This window comes from Colobus angolensis, unplaced genomic scaffold (genome assembly GCF_000951035.1).
Source record: "Colobus angolensis palliatus isolate OR3802 unplaced genomic scaffold, Cang.pa_1.0 Scaffold131, whole genome shotgun sequence".
NCBI lineage: Eukaryota > Metazoa > Chordata > Mammalia > Primates > Cercopithecidae > Colobus > Colobus angolensis.
Window position 1 is genome coordinate 5,925,028 of NW_012114364.1, and position 12,620 is coordinate 5,937,647.

The following is a 12,620-nucleotide window of genomic DNA, read 5'->3' on the forward strand; positions in this document are numbered from 1 at the left end:
GTTTTCAAAGGGAATTTTTCCAGTTTTTGCCCATTCAGTATGATATTGGCTGTGGGTTTGTCATAAATAGTTCTTATTATTTTGAGATATGTCCCATCAATACCTAGTTTATTGAGAGTTTTTAGAATGAAGTGCTATTGAATTTTGTTGAAGGCCTTTTCTGCATCTATTGAGATAATCATGTGGCTTTTGTCTTTGGTTCTGTTTATGTTATGTATTGTGTTTATTGATTTGAGTATGTGGAAGCAGCCTTGCATCCCAGGGATGAAACCAACTTGATCATGGTGGATAAGCTTTTTGGTGTGCTGCTGGAATCTGTTTGCCAGTATTTTGTTGAGGATTTTTGCAGAACAGGAAATGTTGCTGCCTGATCCTTCCTCTGGAAGCTTCGTATCAGAGGGCCACCTGGCTGTATGAGATGTCAATCGGCCCCTACTTGGAAGTGTCTCCCAGTTAGGCTATTCAGGGGTCAGGGACCCACTTGAGGAGGCAGTCTGTCCATTCTCAGATCTCAAACACCATACTGGGAGAACCACTGCTCTCTTCAAAGCTGTCAGACTGGGACGTTTAAGTCTGCAAAAGTTTCTGTTGCCTGTTTTCAGCTATGCCCTGCCCCCAGAGGTGGAGTCTACAGAGGCAGGCAGGCTTCATTGGGCTGTGGAGGGCTCCACCCAGTTGGAGCTTCCCGGCCACTTTGTTTACCTAGTCAAGCCTCAGCAATGGCGAATGCCCCTTTTCCAGCCTCCCTGCTGCCTTGCAGTTGGATCTGGGACTGCTGTGCTAGCAGTGAGCAAGGCTCCATGGGCGTGGGACCTGCTGAACCAGGCACAGGATATAATCTTCTGTTGTGCAGTTTGCTAAGATTGTTGGAAAAGCGCAGTATTAGGGTGGGAATGTCCCAGTTTTACAGGTACCTCTGTCATGGCTTCCCTTGGCTAGGAAAGGGAATTCCCCTACCCCTTGCACTTCCTGAGTGAAGCGATGCCCCGCCCTGCTTCAGCTCACAGTCTGTGGGCTGCACCCACTGTCCAACCAGTCCGTATGACCTGGTACCTCAGTTGGAAATGCAGAAATCTCCTGTCTTCTGCATCGCTCACTCTGGGAGCTGTATACTGGAGCTGTTCCTATTCAACCATCTCTGAACCGTCCAACCTCTTGGGCATTCTTACACACTCTAGGCTAGAGTGTATATTGGCATAACCACTTTCAAAAACAGTTTGACACTATTTTGTAAACTTGAACAATCATATACCCTATGACTCATCAGTTCAACTTTAGGTATATACCTCCGCCTAGAAAAACTTTGTACACAAGTATCAGGAGTTATATATCATATAAGAATGTTCCTAAAGGCAGAAAACTAGTAATAAACCAAATGCTTATCCACAGGAGATTGGATAAACTGGTATATTTACATATTGGAACATAATATATCAGTAAAGCTTAAACTACTGCAGTATATGTATGAATAAATATTAGAAACATAAAATCGAATAGGAAAAAGCAAGTTACAGAAGATTACACATTTTATGGTACCATTTTTAAGTAGTTATTAAGTGAAACAATGGTATATTTAATACAAAAATTATATGCAAAAAACTATTAAGAAAATTATAAACAATAATTTAATAATTATTGCCTCTGGTTGGAGAAGCAGGGAGACAGAATATGGAAGGAAAACATAGTATATGTAGTAGAAATATTAATATTCTAGGTATTAAGATGGATGTTGGGTTTATGGACATAGCAGATGCTGTAGGGTGCCTGATCTAAGTACTTTCAGGCCTTTTGTTTCATGGTATGCCAGATTGGTTTCTACCTGGCAGTGTCTGCATTTCTTCCCTGTGTGTTTTCTGTAATTGTGAAGCAAGCACTGCCTGCATACAAGTTCTGGGAATTAATTCCTCCCAGTGAGCAGCTCTGAAGTGGTAATTGATGCAGCATTTCAGGTAGGATGATTCTGAGGGATGGTATGTATTCTACACTTCAGTCTCAGAATTTCTGAATAGTATTAAACCCAGGTTGGCTTAATGTGGTGTCTTGCTTAATAGCACGTATTTTATTGGGCTGCTTTTGTTTATTCTCTCCTCTCCTTTATTGCCAGTGTTCCTTTAACCTCCCAAATAAAACATATATAACATTTCATCATGCATATATACTACATTTTCTTTATCCATAAATTCATTGATGGGCACTTAGGTTGTTTCCATATTTTGGCCATTATGAATAGGGCTACAGTAAACATGTGCATCTCTTCAATATACTGATTTCCTTTTTTTTTTTTTTGGATATATACCCAGTAATGGAATTGCTAGATCATATGATAGTTCTATTTTTAGTTTTTTGAAGAACCTCTATACTGTTTTCCATAATGACTGTACTAATTTACATTCCCACCAACAATATATGAGTTATTTCTCTACATTCTTGCCAACACCTATCTTAACGCTTTTTGATAATAGCCATTGTAACTGGGATGAGATGATATCTCCTTATAGTTTTTATTTGCATTTCTCTGATGCTTAGTGATGTTGAACATTTTTTCATATACCTATTGGCCATTAGTATGTCTTCATTTGAAAAATGTCTATTCAGCTCTTTTGGCCATTTTTAAAACAGATTATTTGCTTTTATTCCATTGAGTTGTTTGTGTCCCTTATGTATTCTGGTTTTTGATCCCTTGTCGAGTGGATAGTTTGCACATGTGTTCTCCCAGTGTGTGTATATCTCTTCACTCTAATTATTTACTTTGCTGTGCAGAAGGTTCTCAGCTTGATGTGATCCCATTTGTGTCCATTGCCCGTTTTTGCTGTGGTTGCCTGTGCTTTTGAGGTCCTACTCAAGAGATCTTTGCCTAGACCAATGTCCTAAAGTGTTTCCCCAATGTTTTCTTCTAGTAGTTTCATAGATTCAGGTCTTAGATTTAAGTCTTTAATCCATTTTGATTTGATTTTTGTATATGGTGAAAGATAGGGGTCTAGTTTCATTCTTCTGCTTATGGATATCCAGTTTTACCATTTATTGAAGAGATTGTGTTTGCCCTAATGTATCTTCTTAGCACCTTTGTTGAAAATGAGTTGGCTGTAAATGGATGGATTTAATTCTGGGTTCTCTAATCTGTTTTATTGATCTATGTGTGTGTTTTTATGCCAGTGTCATACTGTTTTGGTTAGTATAGCTTTGTAACATAATTAGAAGTTAAGTAGTGTGATGCCTCCAGCTTTGTTCTTTTTGCTCAAGATTGCTTTGGCTGTTCTGGGTCTCTTGTGGTTTCACATAAATTTTAGGATTTTTTTTTCTATTTCTGTGCAGAATGTCATTGATGTTATAATAGGAATTGCATTGAATCTCTAGATTTCTTTGGGTAGTATGCACATTTTAACAATATTGATTCTTCTAATCCATGAATATGAAATATATTTCCATTTTTTTGTGTCCTTATCAATTTATTTCATCAATGTTTTGTAATTTTCACTGTTGAGATCTTTAACTTCTTTGGTGGCATTTATTCCTAGGGATATTATTTTGTAGATATTGTAAATGAGATTACTTTCCTGTTTTCCATCTCAGATTGTTCTCTGTTGTCATATAGAAATGCTACTGGTTTTTGTTATTGATTTTTGTCTCCTGCAACTTTACTGAATTTCTTCATCAGTTCTAATAGTTTTTTGATGGAGTCTTTCAGTTTTTCTAGGTATAAGATAATATCATCTGAAAACAAAGATTATTTGACTTTTTCCTTTCAAATTTGGATGCCCTTTATATCTTTCTCTTGCCTAATTGCTCTGGCTAGGACCTCCAATACTATGTTGAATAGAAATGGTGAAAGTGGGCATTCTTGTCCTGTTCCAGATCTTGGTGGAAAGGCTTTCACTTTTTCTCTAATCAGTATGATGCTAGATGTGGATTTCTTTATTTCTTTTCCTCTATTAATTTTAGGTTTAGTTTGCTCTTGCTTTTCTAGTTTTTTTTTTTTTTAAGATATATTGTTAGGTTGTTTATTTGAACATTTTCTACTTTACATTCATTTAATGCTGTCAACTTCTCTCTTATTAGTACTTTTGCTGTATCCCATGGGTTTTGGTATGTTGTATTTCCCTTTTTATTAGTTTCAATACATTTTGAAATTTTATTGTAATTTCTTCATTGACACATCGGTCATTCAGGGGCATGTTGTTTCATTTCCATGTGTTTTTATACTCTTCAAAGTTTCTGTTGTTATTGATATTTGATATAATTTCAATTTTTGAGACTTATTTTGTGTCCTAACATATGGTCTATCTTTGGGAATGGTCTATGTGCTGAGAAGAAGACCATGCAGCTGTTGAGTGAAATGTTCTGCAAATGTCTGTTACGTCCATTTGGTCCATAATGCAGATTATGTCTGCTGTTTCTTTGCTGACTTTCTGTCTGGATGATCTGTCCAATACTGAACGGGAGTGTTGAAGTCCCCAACTATTATTATATTTTTAAAATGTAGATTTAGTAAATACAAATTTCATGAGATAAGTAGAAACCCAGATTCTGAAATACACAACCTTATTGGTGACCACAGAAAACTAAACAAGAAAAAATACCATTTTTACCTCAACCATATTGCTGTCTACATGCTGAACACCTTTGTCTCTTTCATTCACATTACCAAAGGCTCTTAATTTTTATTTCTAAAACGTTCTCTCAGTCATACTTGCATGCATTCATTTGTTTAGCAAATATTTCTTAGCTCTTAACCATGTTCCAGGCTTTATTTTCTATACTGAGGATGCATCAGTGAACAAAACAAACAAGAAATACTTTTGCCCTGGTGGCATTTATGTTCTAATTAGGAGAGATTGACAATAAAATGGTTATAAGTGTATTTTAATGTGTATGTTGATATATTTTAAAGATGAAAACTTAAAACAAAAGGGAGGAGCTTATCTAGGGTTAAAGTTTTTGATACAGAGGGGAAGGACAAGTAAGACCTTATTGTGACGGTAATAGAGTTAAAATCTTCAGGAGGTAAGCTATCTATTAGATGATCTAGAGGAAAAACTTTTCTTAGAGAGGGAACAACAGGTTCAGTGGCCCTGAACATGCCTACTTTGTTTCTGAAACATCCAGGAAGTCAGATTGAACAAGCAGAAAGTAGTAGGAGCTGAGGTTGTGGTGGAAGAGGACAGGACATTAAGTTGCAGTGTCTTGGAAGTCATTGTGATAATTTGGGTTTTTTATCCTGAATGAGATTGGAAGCCATTGGAGCCACTGAATCATTCTTTCTACTCTGTTGAGTTGTATTGTGAAACACATATTTCCACTATATTTGCCTCTTTTCTTTACCAAAGTCTTTGTGGACATTCAAGCTGGGTACTTTGCAAAATTAGTTCCTATCCGAGCAGGAGCTTCCAGAGTTGAAGCAAAAAGACTCAGCAACCATAGGAGTTAAGAGTATGAGATAAAGCCAAAGAGGCAATGAGGGATTTGCTAAGAGTAGTGGTATGATTGGACTTTGTTTTTCTCTGTTGAAAATGCAATGATAGGGAAAAGGTGAGAGCAGAGAGATCACTGAGAAAGCTATTGCAGTTAATCAGACTCAGAATGGAGTTGGTATGAAGTAACTCTGGTAAGTGATGAGATCATGAATTTGCTCACAGTTCAGATGTAGCTTATGAGAGACAAAAGGAGTCCTGTTCTCTACCTGGAGGAATGCAGATATCATTAACTGTGATGGAGAAAATTTTAGGAGGGGCAGGTTTAAAAAGAATATCAAAAGCTCAGTTTCAAGCATATTAAATTTTAGTTGCTTATTAAGCATCTATTGAAGTGAAATGTTAGGTTTGCTGTTAGATATATGCTATCAGTTAATGGAAGAATTCCAAACTAGAGTTACAAATTTGAGAGTCATTAGTTTGGAATGGTAGTTAGATCTCTAGGTCTGTCAGCAAAATGTATCTTTTTTATCTAAAGTATAGTACTATACTAATGTTATTACAAAATTTAACCACTACCTGTAACTATGTTTCTGTGGGAAAGTCTCCTAAACAATGTTGGGAGATTCAGAAGATCCCTCCCACCAGGTACTGGACTAGAGACTACTCTGTCTTCAAACCTATGATGTATGGCATATGATCCAGCAGGGAAGTCTGTTGTGGGGAAGGGGCAGGAGATGAGGATGGTGGGGATTTTCCTATTCTGATCAGACAGTTTGAAGACAAAACTAATTAAATAATAGAGTTTCTACTATATAGCCCTTGCAAGAGTATGATATGGTATCTGCAATTAGACTGTAATTTCTTAAAGTCAAGAATTTACAGTTGTATGCTGCATAAGGACATTTCAGTCAACAACAGACCACATATAAGATGGTAGTACCATAACAGATAATACTGTATTTTTATTGTACCTTTTATGTGCTTAGATACACAAGTACTTATTTTGTTATGTATTCAGTACAGTAATATGCTGTATGCTGCATAAGGACATTTCAGTCAACAACAGACCACATATAAGATGGTAGTGCCGTAACAGATAATACTGTATTTTTATTGTACCTTTTATGTGCTTAGATACACAAGTACTTATTTTGTTATGTATTCAGTGCAGTAATATGCTGTACAGGTTTTTAGCCTAGTTGTGTAGTACGCTGTACCATGTAGGTTTGCATAAGTACACTCAAAGATGTTTGTGCAGCAACAGAATGTTTAAATATATTTCTCAGAACATATTCCCATCATTAAGTGATGCATGACTGTATATAATTCTTCTATGTTTCCCTGCAATACCTATCCTAGAATAATAACATAAAATGGAAGTATAGGGAATTATTACTAAGTTTATTTTATATTTGTGAGACATTATTTACTAGAGTTTTTCCTGTGAACTGGTCTCATTGTAAGACCTTGAAATATTTTGAGGATTTAATTAAGGATGTGCATTACTGTAAGTATAGGAATGTTTCCTTAAGTGACTCATACTTATGTCAGGACTTCATTGACTTTAGGAATTAAAGATATGTATAAGAGTAGATAATGAATGATTTGTTGTGGTAGCATTTCTATAATTCTCCATTTATTTTATGAAATGGCATGACAATAATAATGTTTGTAACTTTTTATTCTTATTTTTGTTTTATTGAATTTGTAATTCAGATATTCACCAACTCTAGCTTTGATAAATTTTGGTAATTGTAACAGTTAATGTAACCATTAGCATAATTAAGAATATTCCTATCCTCCTAAAAAATTTCTTGTGTGCTTTTGTAGGATATTTTCTCTTTCATTCTCAGAGAATCACTGATCTGCTTTTAATCTTGACTTTTCTAGAACATTGTACAAATGGAATCATAGTATGTAGACTTTTCATTTCAGTTCTTCCACTTAACACATAGCATTTGAGAGCTATTGTTATCTTTTTGTGTATTAATGCCTTGTTCCATTTTATTGCTGAGTAGTATGCTATATACTATGGTCCAGATATGCTATTTTTTTTTTATTTGCCAGTTGATGGACATTTGAGTTGTTTCTATTTTTTTCCTTCTGTGAGTAAGACTTCTCTGAATATTCACATATAAGCCTTTGTGTGGACATGTTTTCATTTCTCTTGGATAAGTTGGAGTGAGATGGATGGGTCATATGTAAAGTGTATATTTAACTTTATGGTAAACTCAGTATTTTCCAAAGTGGCCATACCATTTTACATCTGCCTGTATCTCACTGTGGTGGTTGTTTGTATTTCTCTAGTGATATTAGTCATCTTTTCACGTTGGCAATGTGTATATCTTATTTTGTAAAGTGTACGTTTGAATATTTTGCCTGCGTTCTAACTGGGTTACTTGTCTTCTTACTGAGTTGTAAGAGTTCTTTATTCTAGATTTAAGTCCTTTCTCAGATGAATGTTTTGCAAGTATTTCTTTTCATTTTTATCTTTTTGAATAGAGGTTTTAATATTAATAAAGTCTATTTTTACAATTCTTTTTGTTATTCCTGATTTTTATGTCCTACATAATAAATGTTTGCCTATCCCAGTGTCACAATTTTTCTCATGCTTTATTCCATAAGATGACATTTTTTTTCTATTATATTTAGATCTGTGATCTACCTTTAATTAGCTTTTGTGTTTGTAGCAGGCAAATTTTTTTTTCTTTTTTTTATATCAACATCCAATTATACCAGCACCATTTGTTGAAAAAACTATCTTCTTCATTACATTATCTTGGGTCCTTTATCAAAAATCAGTTGATCATATAAGTGTGGATCTATTTCTATACTGTTTTTTTCTCGTTGATTTATATTTCTATTTGTATATCAGCTGTTTCTTTCCATTTTTCCATTGATATGTGTGTCTAATTTTATACCAGCTGTAGCTATACTACACTGATTTAGTTTTATATTTTTGAATTAGTAAAATTTTTCAACTTTATTCTTTTTCAAAATTGTTTTCATTATTCTAGGCATTTTTGCCTTACTTTATAAATTATAGTATCTACTTATCAATTTCTTTGCAAAGCGTAGCTAGGATTTTAATCAGGATTGTGTTGAAATGTGAAGAAAAAATTGCCATCTTAGTACTGAGTCTGCCATTTCATGAACATGGTATATCTCCTTATATCAATTGTTTAGATTTTTATGCAATGTTTTATAGTTTTCAGTGTATAGGTTTTTTGTTAAATTTATTCCTATATATGTTAAATTTATTCCTATATATTCTATTTTTATACTATTTTAATTGTTTTAAAACTTTACTTCCTAGTTTTTATTATTTTTTTTTATAGAGACAGGATCTTGCTATATTGGCCAGGGCAGTCTCAAATGCTTGACCTCAAGCAGTCCTCCTTCCTCAGCCTCCCTAAGTGTTGGGATTATAGGTTTGAGCCACCAAGCTTGACTCCTAATTGTTTTTTGCTACAATATTATATATATTCTGATGATTCATTGTTAATTCTGTTGACTTGTGCCGTCACACATTGCTCAATTCACTTACTATTTATATTAGCTTTTGTATATTCTTTAAGGTATTCTGCAGACATGATGTCATCTATGTATAAAAAAAGACAGTTTTATTTTTTCCCTTACATTATTTATTTCTTTTGCTTCTTTTCCTTGACTTATTATACTAGCTATAACCTCCAGTAAAATGTTGAATAAAAATGATGAGTGGTTGGTTTTTCATAGGAATAAAACAAATAAAATTTAAAGTAATATTTAAATTACGTAACTCATTTGTTTGTTTAAAAAATCTAGAATCCTTTCTATTACCGTTTGCCTAAAATTCTTTAATTTATTTTTTTTTCTAACTTTAGGTGATTGACTTGGGTTCCGGTAAAGGCTACCTAAGCTCCTTTTTGTCCTTGAAGTATGGCTTTAAAGTTTATGGAATTGATTCCTCAAATACCAATACTCATGGAGCTGAGGAGAGAAACAGAAAACTGAAGAAACATTGGAAACTCTGTCATGCTCAGTCAAGATTAGATGTCAATGGACTAGCATTAAAAATGGCAAAAGAAAGGAAAGTGCAAAAAGAAGTTAAAAATAAAGCAGATATTGAGGAAGTGTTTAAAAACAGTCTTACAAATCAAGAAAAGATGTCTACCTCAGATATTTCACCTCATTTTTCTGGCTCTGTAATTTCTAATATCAGAAACCAAATGGAAACCCTTCATTCTCAACCACATCAAGAAGAAAATTTGTGTTTTGAAAATTCTTTTTCTCTTATAAACCTTTTGCCTATTAATGCCGTAGAGCCTACTTCTTCACAGCAAATACCCAACAGAGAAACATCTGAAGCCAATAAAGAGAGAAGAAAAATGACATCAAAGTCAAGTGAATCAAATGTATATTTACCTTTAACCTCTTTTATCACTGCTGATTCAGAACTCCATGACATTATTAAAGATTTGGAGGTGACTTTACTTTTGAATTATTTAATTTGATGTACAAAAACATTGTATTCAATTTTAATAGTAGCTTCCTTAACATACATATCTTACTTGATCACATTAATCTAACAGACCAAGAAAATAAAAGCATAAGTAGGCTTTCATTATTCCCATACCCATCAAAATCTGCCATGAACCTATTCAGAATAGAGTATCCTCCACTCATTTCAAACCTCTTAAATCAAATAGAAGTCCTAGCCCAAAACTAGTAAGTAAACTAAGTTCTCATTCTGCCGTTTAGGAATTGTTAAAATTCTAAACAAGTAATTAAATTTTAACTTAAATTTGAAGTAAAGGGATATCTAGAACAAAGTAATGTTCAATGTTGCACTTGCCAATATGGAATTTCCTCGAGCAACAGTAGCTTCCAAGTGTTCTTCAAAGCTTGAGCTTTTTCTAAATTACAAGTATGTCAACTTGTGTAATTGAAAGACAGCAGATCTTAAACAAAGGCAATGTTGCATGTTAAAACAGTATTATAGAGGAGATTCTAGAGATCATTTGGCCTAACTCATTGTCTCAAAAAAGAAAAAAAAAAAGGTAGCTTTTGGAGTTGTATTACCCTTGTAATTTTTTTTTTTTTTTTTTTTAGAAATTTTTCCCCAAAGAAATGTGTAACTAAAAGATACTAGAGTTCTTTATGAATTTAAATCCTTGTTTGATAGCTGACCATTGTTTTCTTGTTTTTTAAATGGGAAATTCTTCTTTTTCCCACATATTTTTAGATTTAAGGAAATCTAGTGTACCTTCATTAATTCTTTTTCTTATACATGAAACTAGTAATTAAGCTATTTTAGGCTTTCTCTTAGGTTTAAACAATCCCAATTACTTTGGTTTAACTCAAAAAATGTAAATTTCTAGTACATTTTGTCACCTTCTAATTTTCTCAAAATCTTTCTGAAAATATATAATCAAAACAGTATACAAACTCTTGTAAGAACCATCTACAATAAGATATACAGGAAGAATGTTTCTTGGATCCTGTAGCAAATCACAATTTAATAACAGAATTAACTACCACCCTCTATTCCCCTCACCCTCTCACAATACTTAAATATTTTACTGGTAAGATAATATGGTGATTGCATATTTTTGTCTCCTAGCTGCTACTTGCTAATATTAACTAATCCTGTATGATAAATACAATAAAGAATGAGGTTAAATGTTCTTGTATTTTCTTTAGTGAGAGCTAAATTAGGCTTTAAGAGAGAAATTTGTAGCTTTGTTACTCTACCCTTAATTAGTGATAAATCTTTCTTGTCTGAATTAATTTTACTGATGACATCATAATCTCTAAATAAAACCTATCTAAACTAATCATCAAGAAAAGCAGAGTAGCTGTATAATCTTCTAAAAACTGTGCTTTGAAATGGATATTGCCTGAAGAAACTGAGTGTTCTATCCGGTCAAAGCCACTTACAGGCATAATTTTTTTCTTTAGTAAGTTTGATTACAGCTCTCTTTTATGTCTAGGACATAGGTTAAAATAACATTTCAGTAAAATAATTTTTAAAAATTTTAGTGAAAATTATATGCTGACGATGTTATAAAAATGTACTTGAGACACAAGTTAATGCTTATGTTATTTTGAATTTGTAATTTAAAGTAAATTGTAGTGATAAAAATGGACAATGTTTTCTGAATTTTACTATATGGTAGTGTACTAAGTCATTTACAGGGATTAGTTTACTTAAGTTTTAAAGAACCTGTTGAGATGAAGGACTGTTATTATCTCCATCTTACAGTTGAAGAAACTGAATGCTTTCCAAATCACACTGTGACAGAACTTAAATTTAAACCAACTGTTTCCCAAGACTGTGCTCGTAATGACTGTACTACAGCTTATGTAATTAGTTCATTAATAACTCTTTCTTTAACATCTCTTAAGTAAACGCCTGTATCTTTAATTAATTTACAGCTTTAAAATTAATTTTAGTTGGTGTTGTAAAATACCAACTAAAATTAGTTGATGAGTAATAACTTTAGAGAACACTTTGAGAGACATGATGGTTTAATTTTAAAAAACTAGAAATTAATATATCTATATTTACAGATTTACGCTAAAACATGACCTTGACGTTATTAGGGTTTAAGAGTGTCATCTGGAAAATTGAGAGGTTAATATTAGAAATGTTTTAGTTCCAAATGGTATAAGTATGTAATTCTAATAGGGTGCAGGTTTTCTGTATAATTTTTTTTTTATGTGCAAGTTTCTTTTTAGTCACTACTTTAACTAAATTTTTATGAGTCATGTCAAAGACAGAAAGGTATTATTAGTAAATTCAACCTCAAAATGATTGTTATATTGAACAAGATTCTTATTTGATGCAGTACATAAACTAAGCTTTTTGTTGTTAAAGTAGAAATACCAAGTTTGCAACAGTTCTTTATTTTTTATAACAATATTTTATAAGGTTTTGATGGGCAATCTGAGAAGTGAAATTAATTTAAAAAATTAATATTATGGTCAAAGTGTGATATAAATATATGACAAAGCACAGATTTGGTCTAGTAATACATGTTACATTTGATTAGTCCAATTTTTGCTTTGTCTAGTTGTTAAGCAAATATTAGTTGTAAAATGAGAGAAAATATAAACAGGTAAATAAGCAAAATCACTGAAAAAAAACAGTTGTGAAAAGAGATCATAGTTATTTTGCCTATAAAGAAATAATTACTTATGAAAATAAAACATGGAATACTTTCT

The 12,620-nt window shown here is 32.9% G+C and overlaps 1 protein-coding gene across 2 annotated transcripts in view; it reads left to right on the forward strand.

The window, feature by feature from the left end:
* The window catches only part of METTL25 (methyltransferase like 25), a 115,525-nt gene that overhangs the window by 35,083 nt on the left and 67,822 nt on the right, over positions 1 to 12,620 (forward strand). For both annotated transcript variants that reach the window (XM_011934130.1, XM_011934131.1), the window contains exon 4: positions 9,278 to 9,877. In XM_011934130.1, the coding sequence (XP_011789520.1) occupies positions 9,278 to 9,877 (600 nt within the window). The remainder of the gene's footprint in view (positions 1 to 9,277; positions 9,878 to 12,620) is intronic.